This window comes from Balaenoptera acutorostrata, chromosome 5 (assembly GCF_949987535.1).
Source record: "Balaenoptera acutorostrata chromosome 5, mBalAcu1.1, whole genome shotgun sequence".
NCBI lineage: Eukaryota > Metazoa > Chordata > Mammalia > Artiodactyla > Balaenopteridae > Balaenoptera > Balaenoptera acutorostrata.
Window position 1 is genome coordinate 7,123,307 of NC_080068.1, and position 18,732 is coordinate 7,142,038.

An 18,732-nucleotide genomic window follows, 5' to 3' on the forward strand; every position below is an offset into this window, starting at 1 on the left:
TTCCATTTTGGCCAACTTTATGGGTGTGCAATGGTATTTTATTGTAGTTTTAATTCACCTTTTCCTGACTACTAATGATGTTGAACACCTTTTATATGTTTAGCAACAAACTGAATTTCCTTTTTGTGAAGTTCAAATATTTTGTCAATTTTTCTAGAGTTTTTCCTTTTTCTTAACAGTATTTTAAATAAAATATGGATATCAGTACATTGTTTTCCCCCCAGCTTTATTGTGGTATAATTGAAAAATAAAGTTGTAAGATATTTAAAGTGTACAGGATGATGATTTGATACATGTATACATTGTGAAAGGATTCCCCATAGAATTAATTCACAAGGCCATCACCTCACATATTTGCCTTTCTTCTTTTTTTCTTGTCAGAACATCGAAGTTCTCCTTTCTTTGCAAATTTCAGTTATTCGCTACAGTGTTATCAACTATAGTCATTAGATCCTCAGACTTAATTCATCTTAGAACTGGAAGTTTGTGCCCCGTTACTGACCTCTGCCTGAATTTCCTCATGTGAGAACTACACTGAAAGACCTCACTCCCTGCTCTGTAGAAACACTTCTGTCAACAACAACAATAATGATCCTGAATTGGGTACTCACTTTATATACCCAAAAATTACTCATTTAGTTAAAAATGTGGACGTCTCCATTGGTGTATTGTCTATGTGTTTTACTGACTTATTTCTATATCAATATCGTCTTAACTGTTAAATTTTGTGCTTAAGATGTTTTAAGTCATTATAATATAAAAACATATCTAGGGTATTACAGGCTAGTAAAAAACTGGATATCTTTCAGTCAAGTTTCATAATTATTAATGATCAAATTGATGATCAGAATTCCATGTAAGATGTTTAAATGTAGTTCAATTAAGAAGTCATTTTTAAAAGATGATTAATGATTCTTGATGATCTAAGTCTAGTTTGATCTTGATGATCTAAGTCTAGTTAGATCTTGATGATCTAAGTCTAGTCTAATTTATAATAAAGAAGCAAACGGGGAAGCAGTGGGTCTTAACCAGCGTAGCACATTAGGATAAATTGCAGAACCTTTCAAAATTCACATATGATTGCTTAGTCCCAAGGAAGTCTGGGATGTAAGCTAGACACGTGAATTTTAATTGAAAAATACGTGATTCCAATCATCTTTCATGTTGATAATTATTCCAGAGTCAAAAAGTTGATTTCAAGTTCCAGATCCACCATTTACTAGCTTTATGACCTTAAATATGTTAACTTAAACTTCCAGTTTTTTCACCTATAAAATGGGGAACAGGTGTCCCCCTAAAACCTAAAAGGGCTTTTAAAGACTGGCAGGCATAAATACACCTTATTTCTCTTCCTCTTTTAATCTCAGTTTCCTGATCTGTAAAGTGGAGCTAATAATTATCTAGTATGAAGAGTTGAAATATCTAAATAAAGCAAACTATGTAGAAATGGTGTATGAACTGCAACACATTATTTAAATATGAAGTATTTTCATCTAAAAAGTTAGCAGGTCAAGGAAGAGCTAGGGAACAAGGGGTAGTGGGTTTACTTAATACGAGGTATGAATGCAAATTTTAAGGGATTTAGTGTCAGGCTTTAAGCAACGCTGAAAATGGCCTTTCGTGCGTCTTCTGAGGCTTCATCTTCTTTCGTGTGTGGCCGTTTGTCAGTTAATATAACAGCACTGAGAGCAGTGAGCAATGCTCTTTCTTTAGCCCTAATATCAAGACAGCCATACAACTGGGTCTCCCTGGTGCAACTCACCTACAGGCTCTGCCCCTTGATCTCCACTTAGTTTACTTGGCTGTTATAAAGAGACTTGGACAGCAAATTGGAATGAAATACCTTTGTCACGTAAGTCAAGATAATTAGAAATAATAATAGCCGCATAGCCACAGAGAACCCCAAGATTACCCTAACTAGGAACGTTGCTTCTGTTCCCAAAACTGATTGTTTGAATAAAAAAGAATTTCCACTTAAAGCAAGGAACTTCCCTGGCGATCCAGTCCAGTGGTTAAGACTCTGCCCTTCCACTGCAGAGGGCATGGGTTCGAAGGCCAAAAAAAAAAAAGAAAGAAAGAAGCAAATGAACGTGCCCTGAGTGTCACATGTACCTACCCCCTTGGAATTTCCAACTTACACCACAGATACCCAGAATGATACCACATCTTCCTCAATTAACCTAAATGTATTTAACCACCTCCTGACCCTCCACCGCTGTCCTAGTGCTGCTCACGTGACAACAGCCGTATCCGAGGAAGAAACATCCCATCAATGACCGGACTTGGAACCAACATGTTCAAAAGAAGCAGGATTCTTTTTTTTTTTTCTTTGTTTTGTTGTTTTTCCTGTATAAAAAAGGATCCCAATATCAAGGTATAGGGAAGGGGAAGAACAAGGGACATACCCCTTGGTGTAAGGACACAGAGGGGGCAAGAGAAGGATAAGCCTCAAAAGGAGGGGTGGGAGGGGAATGTCATTAAGGCAGCAAAATATTCTCTATAAAAAGTTGGAGTCGTCTCCATAGCCTCAGAGATGAAGGCAGAGATCACCTTCTTAGTGGGGGGCTCTCCACTCAAATGTTCAAAGGAAGGGAAATGTTGGCTTCTCTTCTCCTGGTTCTGTTGCAACCATTCCATGGCTCACTCTGGGTTACCTTCTGCCTTATGTAGATAAGAGTGCTGCAGGGCTCGGAAGGCAGAGATTCGCTTGTGTGGGTTAAAAGTCAGCATCTCCAGCAGCAGCTGTGCTCCAGACTCTTCCATCTCAGGTACCACCGACTGCACGGGGCGGGGCCCTCTGGGGGAAAAGACTCCTCGGGGTAGAGACACATCTCGGGGCCAGTCATCCTCTGGAGGCAGTCCGATCAGGTCAAAGATTTTGCCTAACTGGTCAGCTTCAGAGTTTCCACAGAAGAGAGGCTTTCGACGAAACATCTCTGCAAAGATACAGCCAACACTCCACATGTCCACAGGTGTTGCATATGTAGACTGCAAAAGAACTTCTGGAGCACGGTACCAGAGTGTAACAACCACAGGTGTAAGTGCCATCTGGTAGCTGTAGATTCTGGCCAGGCCAAAGTCAGCCAGCTTGACTGTCCCACCACTTGTCACCAGAATGTTCTCTGGCTTCAGGTCTCGATGAACGATGCAGTTGGCATGAAGGAAATCTAGGCCTCTTAGAAACTGGCGTATCAGATCCTTGATGGTCTCCACTGGCAAGCCTGGCGGGGGTGCCTTGTCCAGATATGTCCTTAGGTCTTGGTCCACATGCTCAAACACCAGGGTCACTTTGGTCTCCCGGTCAGTTCGGGCTGTGGCACAGACGTCCATCAGCCGCACAACATTGGGATGCTCAAAAGCCTCCAGCCGCCGCAGTAAAGCCACCTCACGAACTGTGCTGATGGGCAGGCCCCCTCCAGCACCTCCTCCATTGGGGACTCTTACGCTCTTGAGGGCCACAAAGTGGCCACTGTGGAGATCACGGGCCTTATACACCGTCCCATAGGCACCAACATCAATCTCAGCCACTGGCTCATATCGAGGGGTAGCCATTCTCAGACCAGAGGAGACCCTCACCCCGTGTCTGGAGCTGCGGGGGCGGCCCGTTATCGGGGCCCCGGAGCCGGTTCTGAAGCAGGATTCTTGGATGTGTTATTTTTCCAGTACTATGAACATCAGCTGACGCTTCATTTACATTTGTCTTTTGATTAATGTTAGCTCCTTTCTCCACTAAAATAATTCTTGTTCGTATTAAATGTTTAAAGATAACTTTTGTTTTGAATGCATAAATTTGTATAACAAAGGCAAAGGAAAAAAAAAGCAAAAAAATTCTGATAATTTTGTTGTATGCTCTATTACCTGGCCAAGTGAAGATCCTCTGTAATTCTTGTCACACAGTAGACAGACTCATGCTGCTAATACTCTTACTCATGTCCAAGGCTTGATTCAGGTGCCTTCAAGAAACTTCCTTCAGTTTTGAGTTAAGTACCTCCCAGAAAACTGTGACTATACATCTGGGATTACGCTCACCATCTGCTACATGTTAAAAAGATGCATTTCTGTGTAGGTTTCCCATCGAACTTAATGCCTGTCAAGAGTGAGGACAGTCTTGTTTTACTGCCAGCATCTTCGACAGAACTTGGCTGGTACCATTTGGCTACTCATTAAGTGTTGGTTGAATGGAACTGAACTGCTACTACCTTTTGCCGAGATCCATTCTTCTACTTCTCAGATAAACTGATAGTGAGATGAGCATATTCTGCTAAACAAAGGTTGAATATAAATTCTTCACTTTATAGTCTGCTGTTTCTTCCTCACCCAGTCTCCAGCCAAGACTACTGTATCAAATTGTTCAGACAAAGCTAGCTGGAAAGGGAATATTATGTCCAAACTACAGGAAGCATGAAAAATAAATAAAAGAAGTGTTAAGATGACTTAGAAACCGGGAGCAATTGAAATATTTCCAAAGTGCCAACTTTGTGATTTCCTCAGAAGGAAAATGTGTGACTAAAGCTCTTAACTGAACCCTAGTATACAGCTTCTAGCATTTTAGCTTACTTTATTTTCCCCCTATTTTTCTTATTTGGGTGACTTTTTTCTAATACACTAGTAATACTGAGGTATTTAGAGTCTTAATCGTGGCTATTTAATTATAAATTCTAACTTTATTTTGAGATGTGATTTTTAAAGTTTTAACACATTATTTAATTATATTCAGGTGCAATTTTCCCTAACAAAACATTTAAATGGGAAAATGATATTTCCTTGAAAGAATTTGCACTTTTTTTTCAAAATTGTCTTGTGTTCTTTTTTTTTTAATTTATTTTATTGAAGTTTAGTTGATTTACAATGTTGTGTTGGCTTCTGGTGCATATAGCAAAGTGATTCAGTTGTACATATATATATATATTCTTCTTCATATTCTTTTCCGTTCTGGTTTATTATGGGGTATTGAATATATTTTCCTGTGCTATACAGTAGGACCTTATTGTTTATCCATTCCATATATAATAGTTCACATCTGCTAATCCCAAACTCCCTGTCCATCCCTCCGCCACCTCCCATCCCGCTTGGCAATCACAAGTCTTTTCTCTATGTCTGTGAGTCTGTTTCTGTTCCGTAGATAAGTTCATTTGTGTCATATTTTAGATTCCACATATAAGTGATATCATATGGTATTTGTCTTTCTCTTTCTGAATTGTCTTTTGTTCTTATTTAGCATTAAATATAGGCTAGCCATAATATCTTGAGATTGAAAAAAATAAGACTTACTGTATGCAGGTGCTCAAGCTAAAAGCCAGGTATGCAACTTTAAAGACTTCCATTTGGCTATGAGTGGGAAGTATAGTAATTCAGTGTTTAGGTAGACATGCTGTGGAGTCACCCAGATGTAGGATTAAATTTGCCTTTTGAAAATTACTGTGACTTTGGGGGAATGCTCTGTAGTCTCTGTGAGCTGCAGCTTTCTCATCTGTAAAATAATAACATTAACCAATTTATAGCGTATTGTGAGGCACTAAATGCTCAATTGGTAACTATTGGTGTAGCCTCTATGAAACAATTAGTCACATGATAACCCCTTTACTCCATTCAGAATGAGATGGTTTTATTGCAATTGTTATTGTTGTTTGTTGTCACTTTGCATTAGTACTTTCTAACTGAATGTTTTCAAATTCCAAGCCTTTGATTGGAAAAACAGATCACAGTCTTCCTTTTAATACTCACTGCTGGTGTTCTCGATTTCCCTGAGCCATACCACAAGCCCCGGCCTCTGTGACCCTATGCTTAGTATAACCCACATCAATTCTGAATTCCATTTTGTATATAGTCTGTTAGTTTGGTCCATTTGCTTTCCTCTCCACAACTTCATTCAACCCAAATATATTTCTAAATATTTTGTTCTGTTCCAAGGTGCAAAATATCCTTTATATGACCTTTAAAAATATTGTCTATTTTGAAAACTAGGTGCATTCTCCTCATCAACTCCTCCACACCCTCCTGCAGTCTACCTCAGCCTTATGTTGGCATCTTCACCGGTCTGCTTATGTACGGTACAGCCGTCTCTCTTACTTTGCTAAACCATGTCTCTATTTTACAGGATACCTCCTCTTACAGGATTTGTTATCAGTAGAATACTGTATTGCAAACAGTCCCTAACTAGGTCTCCCCTTTCTATTAACTCATTCCTAGATTTACTTAAATGGGATCACATAATTTTGGCGCTTACATCTATCTTAGATATGATTTAGTCCAATCTCCTCATTTTGCAAATGAGAGCACTGAGGCCCAGAGAGATCAGTGCACAGAAAGTATTGCCTGTCTTTTCTTTCAATTCAATTAAATTTCATTTAAAATTACTCCTTGAAAGCAAAGATTACATTTTATGCATATCCCATGTGTCTATAGAATCTAAGCTGCTTTGGTGCTAATAAAATAATTCAATACTATAAAAGATTTTGATGTAATTTTAATGCCTAATTATCAAAGCAGTGTGCCTATAACAGGTGATGCCTGTTTCAATGGATAATGGCAACAGCAGAAGTTTACCTGGAACTTTTCCTGAGCCATATTTCTATGGTTGTTCCCTGCCCTCTGTTAAGCCTTTGGATAAACTCTATGCCCATAAAGGGCAGTGTGTTATGTTATAGAACAGAGTTCATGGGCTTTGAAGCTGGACATATCTGAATCAGAATTTACCACTTGCTACCTCATGGCCTTGGTTAAGTCATAGAACCTCTATGAGCCTTAATGGGAACAATAATACAAACCTGAAGTGGGAATTAGAGATAAATTATAATAAGCACCCAACAGATAAGTGCTCCATACCTGGCAGCTATTATTATTAAAGTTTATTTGATATTACCTAGGCGGAATGCATGCAAAGGATAGATACAACAGTCTTCAAAATAGTCTTCCAAGAGGAAGTAAGAGACAAAACAAAACTGATGGAACTAGAGAAAATGTTTGATACGGATGCTCACTCATTTCATTAATTTTTTTAAAAGCCATAAAATACTAAGTCTCAGGATGAATACATATATACATACATAAAGGAGTGGGGACCACAGCAACCTGTAAAATATAGTTCAGAAATAAAAACAAAAACAAGAAAAACAAGTCAGTCACACCTTTTTTTTTCCCTTGTTATTTGGGAAAAGCACAATATTTTGCTTGATTGCTTTTACTACTCACTTTTCAACCAGTCATATGGATTTTATGGACCATAGGCAAAATAAGTAAACTGTATTATGTTTTTTAAAAAATAATTTATTTATTTATTTATTTATTTTGGCTGTGCTGGGTCTTATTTGCAGTATGCAGGATCTTCGTTGTGGCATGCAGGATCTTTAGTTGCGACATGTGGGATCTTTTAGTTGCGGCATGCGGACTTCTTAGTTGCGGCATGTGGACTTCTTAGTTGCAGCATGCAGACTCTTAGCTGCAGCTTGCATGCAGGATCTAGTTCCCTGACCAGAGATCGAACCCAGGCCCCCTGCATTGGGAGCAAGAAATCTTACCCACTGACCCACCAGGGAAGTCCCTGTATGGTGTCTTTCAATTGTTCACTGGTGTAAAGGTAAAGAAGAAAAATCCATTGATGTTGCAATCACATAGATCTAGGTTTGAATCCTATCATCTCTTATGGGCATCAGCTTATTCACCCATAATATCACAAGATAATGTACAAATGAAGCATCTGGCAAAAGACTGAGTCATATACATATTTTGATGCAATATTCCCAAGAGACAATTTTAAGCAACAAATCTTTCTCCTCTATCTCACTTCAGGGTATAAGAGGCAAATGCAAAGCTTGTCTTCAGTACAAGACTGTAGATCTGTGACACTGTCTCTAGGGGATAGTTAGTGAATATCCAGTGAATGCATATGAGCATTAATGCTGAAGCTTTCAAGGGAAGAAGTTGAAGCATTGCACAGAATTTTCTCATTAAGGGCAAATAGTAATCATCTGAATAATATTGTTCTGATCAAGTTTAGAAATGTTTAGAAAATGAGGGAGGTATTCAGATAGATCAGAACTGGCACAAGCCTTAGAGTCAAACATGTGATTAAATCTCTGCTTTGCTCTTTATGAATTCAAGTGTTTGGAATATTATTTAATATGTTTGAGCCTCAGTTTCTTCATCTGGGAAGTGAGGATAAAAGAGGCTGCTTTGAAGATATTTTGTGAAGATCAAATGAGATAACATATATCAAATTTCTGGAACATAGTAGGTGCTCAAATATTATTTCTCTTCTGGCTTTCTGTACCTTTTCCTTCCCTTTAGAAATTATCTTAAAAATAAAATGAGATTTTGATGATAATTCTAGTGACTCATGTCAGTTTTCCTCTGAGGAACTTATATTTTAAAATTAAATTAAGAAAGGCAACCCACAGAATGAGAGAAAATATTTGTAAACCATACATCTGATAATGGACTAGTACTCAGAATATATAAAGAACTCTTACAACTCAAAAATTAAAAAAGGAATAACTCAATTTAAAAATAGGCTAAGGATTTGAATAGGCATTTCTTCAAAAGATATATGCATGCCCATTAAACACATGAAATGATGCTCAACAATGTTAGTCATTAGGGAAATACAAAGCAAAATCACAATGAGATACCACTTTACAACTCTGGCATGAGCACAATCAAAATGACAGGCAAGACTGGAGAAACTGGAAATCTCATACATTGCTGGTAGGAAATGTAAAATGGGCAGCTGCTTTGGAAAACAGTTTGGCAGTTCCTCAAAAAGGTAACCATAGAGTTAACTGATAACCCAGCAATTCACCTTTAGGTATATATCCAAGAGAAATGGAAACATACATCCACACAAAAACTTATACATGAATGTTCATAGCAGCATTATTCATAATAACCAAAAAAGTGGGACAACCCAAATGTCCATCAACTTATGAATGGATAAACAAAATATGGTATATCCAAATATTGGGATATTATTTGCAGTAAAAAAGAAACTATTGATACATGTTGCAACATGGATGAACCTTGAAAACTTTATGCTAAGTGAGTCAACTCACAAAAGACCACATATTGGATAATTCCATTTAGTGAAATGCCCAGAATTGGCAAATTCATAGAGACAGAAACTGGACTAGTGTTGCCAAGGAGAGAGAGGATAAAGGCATAAGAAGTGACTGTTAATGGGTATGGGATTTTTAACTTTAAATTCCACTTGTTCACTGCTCATATACAGGAAAGCAATTGACTTTTGTATATTTACCTTGTATCCTGCAATCTTGCCATAATTGCTTATTACATTCCAGATCTTTTAAAATTGATTCTTTTGTATTTCTACATAAATGATAATGTCATCTGCAAACAAAGTTTTATTTCTTCCTTCCCAATCAGTATACCTTATATTTCCTTTTCTTATCTTATCACTTTAGCTAGGACTTCCAATACTATATTAAAAAGAAATGGTGAGAAGAAACATACTTGTCTTGTTCTAGACCTAAGTGAGAAAGCTTCAAGTTTCTCATCATTAAGTATGATTTTTAACTGTAGGTTTTTGTGTAGATATTCTTTCTTAACTTGAGGAAATCTTCTCTATCCCTAGTTTGCTAAGAGTTATTACCATGAATAAGTGTTGGATTTTGTCAAATGGCTTTTTCTGAATCTATTGATATGATATTTGTCTTTTTTAGCCTATTGATGTAATGTATTACATTAATTGATTTTTGAATGTTGAATCAGCCTTGAATACCTGGGATAAAACACAGTTGATTCTGGTGCAATATTCTTTTTACACTTTGTTAGATTCAATTTGCTAATATTTTGAGGATTTTTTTGTCTTTGTTCACAAGAGATATTGATATGTAGTTTTCTTTTCTTGTAATAACTATGTCTCATTTTGATATTAAGATAATGCTAGTTTCATAGAATTAATTAGGAAGTATTCTCTCTGTTTCTTTCTTCTGAAAAACATTGCATAGATTTAGTGTAATTTCTAACTTAAATGTTCAAGAGTATTCACCAGTGAACTCATCTGGGCTTGATCCTTTTAGTTTTGGAAGGTTATTAACTGTTGATTCAAGTTCTTTAATAGACATAGGCATATTCATACTATTTCTTCTTGTGTGTGTTTTGTCTAATTGTGTCTTTTAAAGAATTGGTCCATTTCATCTAGGTTATCAAAGTTGTGGGATAGAGCTATTTATAGTATTCTTTTATTGTCCATTTAATGCCCATAAGATCTGTAGTTATTGACCTTCTTTCATTTTCTAACATTAATAATTTGTGTCCTCTCTCTTCTTTTCTTAGTTACCCTGGCTATATTCTTATCAGCCTTATTAATCTTTTCAAAGAACAAGCTTTGGGTTTCACTTATTTTTCCTATTGATTTCCTGTTTTCAATTTCATTGATTTATGCTCTAATTTTTACTTTTTCTTCTTCTGCTTATGTTAGATTTTATTTGCTCTTCTTTTTCTAGTGCATAGGGTGAAAGCTTAGATTATTAATTTTAGATCTTTCTTATTTTTTTAATATATACATTCAATGTTATAAATTTCCCTGTAAACACTGCTTTCACTGCATCCCACAAATTTTGATAAGTTGCATTTTCACTGTCATTAAGTTCAAAACATATTTTTTCTTTTGAGATTTCTTTTTTAACTTCTGTGTTACTTTGAATTGTTTTGCTTAATCCCCAAGTATTTGGAGATTTTCTAGGTATGTTTCTGTTATTGACTTCTAGCTTAATTCCATTTGATTTCAGAGCAGACAATGTATGATTTCTGGTTGTTTTAAATTTGTTAAGTTTTTTGTTGTTGTTTGTTTTTGGTTTTTTCATTTGTTTGTTTGTTTTTTTGTGTAGCCCAGATTGTGGTCTATCTTGGTGAATGTTCCATGTGAGCTTGAAAAGAATGTGTAGTGTACTGTTGTTGGATAGCCAATAGATGTCAATTTAATCCAGTTGGTTGATGGTGTTGCTAGTTCACCTATGTCCTTACTGACTTTTTGCCTACTGTATCTGTCCATTCCTGACAGAAGACTCTTGACCTATCCAACTATAATAATAGATTTAGTTATTTCTCCTTGGAGTTCTATACATTTTTGCCTCACATATTTTGTTAGGTGCATGCATATTAAGGATTGTTATATCTTCTAGGAGATATTATTATTTATGTAATAATACATATTATATAATTTTTATTATGTAATGCTTTCCCTTAGCCCTCATAACTTTCCTTGCTCTGGTGTATGCTCTGCTTGAAATTAATATAGTTATGCCTGCTTTCTTTTGATTGGTGTCAGCATGGCGTGTGGTACACACATTTTTCCAACTCTTACCTTTATTCCACTTTTTTATTGTGATAAAATACACGTAATAAAAAGTTTACTATCTTAACCATTTTTACATGTACAGTTTAATGGCATTAAGTACATTCATACTGTTGTGCAACCATCACCACCATCTCCAGAACTCTTTTCATCTTGCAAAACTGAAACTCTATACCCTTTAAACAGTAATTTCCAATTGTCCCCTCCCCCAGCCCAGGCAACCCCCATTCTACTTTCTGTTTCTATGATTTTGACTACTCTCAGTAACTCATATAAGTGGAATCACACAGTATCTATGCTTTAATGACTGGTTTATTTCAGTTAGCATGATGTCCTTAAGGTTCATACATGTTGTAGCACATGTCAGAATTTCCTTCCTTTATAAGGCTGAATAATAATTCATTGTGTGTATATATATCACATTTTGCTTATTGATTCATCTGTCAACAGACATCTGTGTTGCTTCCATGTTTTAGCTATTGTGAATATTGCTGCTATGAACATGGGAGCACAAATATTTCTTTCAGACCCTGCTTCCAATTCTTTTGAGTATATACCCACTAATGGATTACTGGGTCATATAATAGTTCTATTTTTAATTCTTTTATGAATCACCACACTGTTTTCCACAGCAGCTATTTATATTCCCACCAACAGTGCACAAGGGCTCTAATTTCTTCACATGCTTACTAACACTTTATTTTTATTATTATTATTATTTTATAGTAGCCATCCTGATGGTATGAGATGGTATTTATTGTAGCTTTGATTTGCATTTCCCTAATAGTTAGTAATATTAAGCATCTTTTCAGGTGTTTATTGATAAATTTGGGGGTAATTGGTATTTTCTCTTCAGAGAAATGTATATTCAAGTCCTTTGTCCATTTTTGAATTGTGTTTTTTGTTACCATCCCTTTACTTTTAATCTAAATTATCTTTCTATTTAAAGTTAGTCTCTTGTAGACAACATATAAATGGGTCTTCTTTTCTTTTTTGATCAGTTCTGGCTATCTCTGTCTTTTAATGGGTGTATTTAGACCACTGACATTTAAAGTGATTATTGATTTAGTTAATACCCACCATAATTGTTTACTGTTTTCTATTTGTTGCTCTCATTCTTTGTTTCTATTTTATTCTTCCACTCTTTTAGTGCCATTGCCAGATTTAATTGAGCAATTTATATGACTCCATTTTCTCTCTTTTCTTAGCAGATTAGTTATACTACTGTTTTAAACTTTTTAAAATGATTGCCCTAGAGTTTGTAATATACATTTACATCTAATCCAAGTCCACACTCAATTAACACTTCACAAGTAGTGCAAGTTCCTTATGATAACAAAATAATCCCTTTTTTTCTTACTTTCTCTTTCTGATACTTCATCGTTAGTGTAAAGCAATGCAACTGATTTCTGTATGTTAATCTTGTACCCTGCTACGTTGCGGAATCTGTTTATCAGTTCTAGTAGTTTTTGTGTGGAGTCTTTAGGGTTTTCTAAAACCTAAAATCTTTAGAGTATCATGTCATCTGCATATAAGGACAATTTTACCTCTTCCCTTCCAATTTGCATACCTTTTATTTCTTTTTCTTGCCTGATTGCTGTGTCTAGGACTTCCAGTACTATGTTGAATAGAAGTGGGGAGAGTGGGTATCTTGTCTTATTTCAGATTTTAGTGGGAAAGGTTTCAGCTTTTCACTGTTGAATATTATATTGGCTGTGGGTTTGTTATAAACAGCTTTTATTATGTTGAGGTATGTTCCCTCTATACCCACTTTGGTAAGAGTTTTTATCATGAATGGATGTTGAATTTTATCAAATACTTTTTCTGCATCTATGGAGATGATCATGTGGTTTTCTGTCTTTTCTTTTGTTGATGTGGTGATAAAAACAAAATAATCTTCATTCTTCCCTCCTGTCCCTTGTAAAATTGCTGTCATTCATTTTGCTTATACATGTATATGTTTATACATAAGCATATATATTGATATGTATTCAATTATGTGTGTTTACATATATAGGTAAAATAATAACTGCAATTGTGTAAATTATTTTGTATGTTTATGTATATATATAAATTGTTGCTGTTTTTGTTGCTATTACTATTCTTAACAAACTGTTATTTGTTAGATCAATTGAGAATAAGAAAAATAAAAGTTTTTATTTTATCCTCACTTATTCTTTCTCTGATGCTTTTCTTTTATTTATGTAGACCTGAGTTTATGACCTATTTTTCTTCTCTAGGAAGAACTTCTTTTAATTTGAATATGCTATGCCTAGGTATAGTTTTGTGTGTGTTTCCTTGGCATTTATCCTCTTTGGTGTTTTTTATGCTTCCTGGATCTGTGGTTTGGTGTCTGACGTTAATTTGGGGAAATTTTCCCGTATTATTGCTTCAAATATTTCTTCTATTACTGTCTCTCTTTATTCTCTTTTTGGTATTCCCATTACACATAGGTTATACATTTTGTAGTTGTCCCACAGTTCCTGGATATTCTGTTCTGTTTTTTTTGTTTTGTTTTGTTTTCAGTATTTTTTTCTCTTTGTTTTTCAATTTTAGACATTTCTATTGACATACCCTCAAGCTCAGAGATGCTTTGGTAAGCTGTGTCCAGTCTACTAATGAGCCCTTTAAAGGCATTCTTCATTTCTGTTACAGAGTTGTTGATCTCTGGCATTTCTTTTTCACTCTTTCTTATAATTTCCATCTCTCTGCTTACATAGTCTATCTGTTCTTGCATGATGTCTATTTTATTCATTAGAGCCCTTAGCATATTCATCATAGTTATTTTGGATTGCCAGTCTAACAATACCAATATTCTTGCCACGTCTGAGTCTGGTTCTGTTGCTTGCCCTGTCTCTTCAAGCTGTGTTTTTTTGATTGAGTATGCTTTGTAATTTTTTCTTAATAGCTGGATGTGATGGGTAAAAGGAACTGTGTTAAATAGGTCTTTAGTGACGTAGTGGTAAAGTGTGGGTGAAGAGGATGTATTCTACAGTCCTAAGGTTAGGTCTCAGTCTTTGAGTGAGTCTCTGAACAGTGAACTTTGCAAGTGCTTCTCAGTTTGTTCTCCCCCCTTAGGAGGGGTAGGGTGCTTACATTTGGCTGGAGGGTAGAGAAGGGTATTTCCCTTCTCTAATATGGAAGGCTAGAGGTAGCTGCAGTTGGGTATTTTCCTTCCCCCAGGCCAGTTAGACGCTGATAAAAATCCAGCAGGTTAGGCTCTGATAAAATAATTCCCCTCAAGGGCAGGCCTTATTATGAAGCACAGAATGTTCTGGCATATTTTAAAATGGTTCCTTTTCCCCTCCTCCTGCCAGAAGCACAAGAGGATTTTTTTCCAGTATTCACAGTGGAAATGCGGTCAAGCTCCTGAAGGTAAGAAACATAAAGTGTGCCCCGCCCCTCACCCATGACTGGTTCCCTTGGAGTTTTTAACTCTCACACTTGTGCACTCTAAGCCTCCGCCAATTCACCTATTAGAGTTCAAGGTTTTCTGCCCCAGCACTGATTCCCGTGGAAGCTTCTCCTCCAGTAAGTTGTGAGTCTCTGTATCTGCTTGTCTCTCCAATTTGGGGCCAGAGTTAGTTGAAAACACTTCTAAAAAGTGAATTTTATGGTATGTCAATTATATCTCAATAAAACAGTAAAGGAAAACATTGGCCAGAAATCCAGGTGACCCTCATAGTTTTCATTCCTGATGCCAAAGCAAACAGAACCTTAAGCAAGGCTGCTTTTGACAAAGGTAGTCCTGTAATAAAATATAGCTGTTTTTGCTTTAAAACTATGTCAAAAACCACAGTTCAAAATGTAATGCTGCTAAGTGAAGGGGTAGTTGTGTAATTCCATCAAAAAACTTTGCTTCAGTATGTTTTTTGGTTTAATGAAATACTGTTCACCCTTGGTCAACAATTTTAATTGATGGTCCTTCATGTTCTCTCCCAGGCAGGATTCAAAAATTAGGAGTCAGGTAGGCACAGTCCTTACCCTAAGAAAGCACTCATGATGCTCCAGGAGGCAAGGAAGATGGCTGGCAGAAATTAGTCAGGTTTCAGCCCTACCTATTGATTGGGAAAATAGTCCTGGAAGATGACTCAGGCATTGGCTGGGAGACTAGAAAGAGTAGGGGTGTATAAACCAGGAGGGCAGAAGAGATCAAGACCTGGAGAAAGGGAAAGCAGATTTGTACTGATAACCCTTGCGTGGGACAGATCTGTGTCTCAACTCTGCAACTGGGACTGAATCACCATGATTAGGAATCTGTGTTAGCTCTTAGAGGACAGCTTTGAAAATATCTATATTTTACCTTTCTGAGGTTGTTTAGGATTAGGGCAGGCCTGCACTACAGATAAAGGTTAACAATGATCCAATAACAAAAAGATAGGGTGGTTGCTTGGGCAGCACATATACTAAAATTGGAACGATACAGAGAAGATTAGCATGGCCCGTGTGCAAGGATGACACGCAAAATCGTGAAATATTCCATATTTTTAGTAAGTCAGAGAAAAACAAGTATCATATATTAATGCATATATGTGAAATCTGAAAAGCTTGGTATAGACGATCTTACTTACAAAGCAGAAATAGAGACACAGAGGTAGAGAACAAACGTATGGATACCAAGGGGGAAGGGGGGGGGTGTGGGTTGAATTGGGAGATGGGGATTGACATAAGGATACTATTGATACTATGTCTAAAATAGATAACTAATGAGAACCTACTGTACAGCACAGGGAACTCTACTCAATGCTCTCTGGTGACCTAAATGGGAAGGAAATCCAAAAAAGAGGGGATATACGTATATGTATATGTTTAGCTGATTCACTTTGCTGTACAGTATAAACCAACACAATATTGTAAAGCAACTACACTCCAACAAAAATTAATTTTAAAAAAAGATAGGGACACAGAGGTGGGGGAATCAGGCAGAATCTGGCATATGGGAAACGTTCTCAGTGTATGTCAAAGGCTCATCGTCAGAAGCCAAATTGCCTGGATTTGAATCCTGGCTGTCATTTACCAGCTGAGAGACATTGGATGGTTTCCATAACATCTCTGTGCCTCGGTTTCCTCTTCTGAAACGTGAGGAAAGCATTAGCTGTACTCTATAGGGTAATTTGTGATAAGTGCTAAGTATGTGATAATTTTGATTGGAAATAATAGCAATGAAATAAACCCATTGTAGAATTATATGTTTAAAAATATATATGTATTCACATCCATACAATGTGTTGCATGTACACACACACAAATATATTACTAGAGGAATCACTAAATGAAAGAAATTTGAGAAATCTTACTCATTTGCCCTAGAAAGCTATGCTCTCCTTCTCATAGGCTCCAACTCTTAAGTCTGACATGTTGTTTGATGGCCCACGGGGATAAGTAGACAAAGAAAATAGGGAGACTATGAAAGAATTCATGGTCACTGAGAAACTACATTCCAGAAGAATCCCTGATTGCTGAGAAAGCAATCTCAGCTGTGAGGAAAGACCTAGTAGTGCCCAGGAACTCTCTGAACAAGGCCAGAGTTATCCTGGAACTCCAGCTTAAGTTGGCCTCTTTCCACCACTTTCACTGTTGTGGAGGAATACTTTGTCAAAATACACATTTACTTGGCTGTCAAATTTTGAAGGTATAGTATAATGTGCATGTATATATCCGTGGAATATTTGTGGAATATAATATGCATGTATATATCCTTGGAAATTTTGAAGGTATAGTATAATGTGCATGTATATATCCTTGGAAATTTGTGGATGAGAATATCCAGTTAACAGTAAAGAAAGAAAGGTGGTATGAATAATCAAATACTATTTTAAGTAGAATTATCTGAAAAGGGAATTCTTGTAATCATCACGGCCATTTTCCCTCCACTCTTCCACGTCAGTCTTTTCTGCAGCTAAAATCAGAAAGAAGGTGAATGGTATTATGTCCTAATAATGTCACGTGTAAGGAAAGAAAAAGAAATGATCTCCTAAAACTCTATCATAGGTTCAGCACGCTGATGGGCTTGGCGTCACTGGCCAGAACTTGGTTTTGTTCCTGCTGCACCTGCTACACAGGGAAGGGCTCAAATTTTTCAACTTGAGCTTCGGTTGTCTCTTCTCTAACGTGGTCACATCAGTCATGCATCTTCCCAGGTACTTAAGCCCTTGACATAGTACTTGCACAGGTAAGTGTTTTAAAATGCTGGCTATTATTTTCTTCTAAATTTATATAAGCTACATTATAATTATGCTCTTGTACTAAGCCAACAATTGATTTTTATTCTAAAGAAAACCCAATGGTTTGTTTGTATTCATTTATTTTTTTATAAATTTATTTATTTATTTATTTTTGGCTGCTTTGGGTCTTCATTGCTGCACGCGGGCTTTCTCTAGTTGCGGTGAGCGGGGACTACTCTTCCTTGCGATGCGTGGGCTTCTCATTGCGGTGGTTTCTCTTGTTGCGGAGCACGGGCTCTAGGCACACGGGCTCAGTAGTTGTGTCTCGTTGGCTCTAGAGCACAGGCTCAGTAGTTGTGCAGGGGCTTAGCTGCTCTGCGCCATGTAGGATCTTCCCTGACCAGGGATCGAGCCCGTGTCCCCTGCATTGGCAGGTGGATTCTTAACCACTGCACCACCAGGGAAGTCCTGGTTTGTTTGTATTTAACATGCATGTTTATTTCTTCTTGAATCACAGTGGATCTGTGGTCGACCCTAGACTTTACTACTAGTTCATCGACATCTTTGGATAAAAGAGAAGAATTTGGTATTCAGGTCATTATTTATGAAAAGCTAAGGAATCAGCAGCCTACATGGCTAAATGAAGATTTTGGAAATGGTATCTCAGCAAATGTGCTAACAAGAATGCACCTGCATTTTCAGGCTGTTCTCAAACAGCAGTTTGTTTCCATAGCACCTAAGTAGAGAAAGACTAAATCTCCCATTCATCCCCCAAAGCAGAAAACACCAGGTAGTTTCAAATTCCAGGTTTTGGTAAGGAAAGACGATGACATTTTCCAATACGCATTAAAGGTTGGTTTTAGAATTTTTTTCCTTTGTTAACTAAAAGTCATTCTTAGGCTATAATTTGAACTCATATTAACATTCAATGCAAAAGACTAATACTTGTCTTACAAGACAAATCGTGTAAGTTTCTAAAATCTAAAATGTCATTTTGCTTAGTTTAGAAAGGAGAGTGACATAATAAAAGAGAAAACACCTCTTTGCTAAAGATGAACTTAGGAGGAGGAGTCCAAGAAAATTTCAGAATGTAAAGTCAGTACGATCAATAATGAGAGGGAAGGATTTGTGTCATTATGTATTCATTCAATTGTTTAAAAAACATTTTTTTTTAAAAACCTTCTAGGTACTTGGCACTTTGCTAAATGCACTGGGACACAGAATCATGTAAAACAGTCTCTGCCTTCATGAAGCTTC

General features: G+C 36.6%; 1 protein-coding gene and 1 non-coding gene across 2 annotated transcripts; one reads left to right on the forward strand and one right to left on the reverse strand.

The window, feature by feature from the left end:
- Window positions 1–2,328: 2,328 nt before the first annotated feature.
- LOC103010593 (cyclin-dependent kinase 4-like) lies at window positions 2,329–3,623 on the reverse strand. The gene has a single exon (XM_057546210.1). The coding sequence runs from the start codon at window positions 3,550–3,552 to the stop codon at window positions 2,641–2,643; it is 912 nt and encodes a 303-aa protein (XP_057402193.1). The 5' UTR covers window positions 3,553–3,623; the 3' UTR covers window positions 2,329–2,640.
- Window positions 3,624–15,693: 12,070 nt separating this feature from the next.
- LOC114238170 (U6 spliceosomal RNA) lies at window positions 15,694–15,800 on the forward strand. Its single transcript, XR_003623584.1, has one exon. It is a non-coding gene; the product is annotated as a U6 spliceosomal RNA (small nuclear RNA).
- Window positions 15,801–18,732: the final 2,932 nt, after the last annotated feature.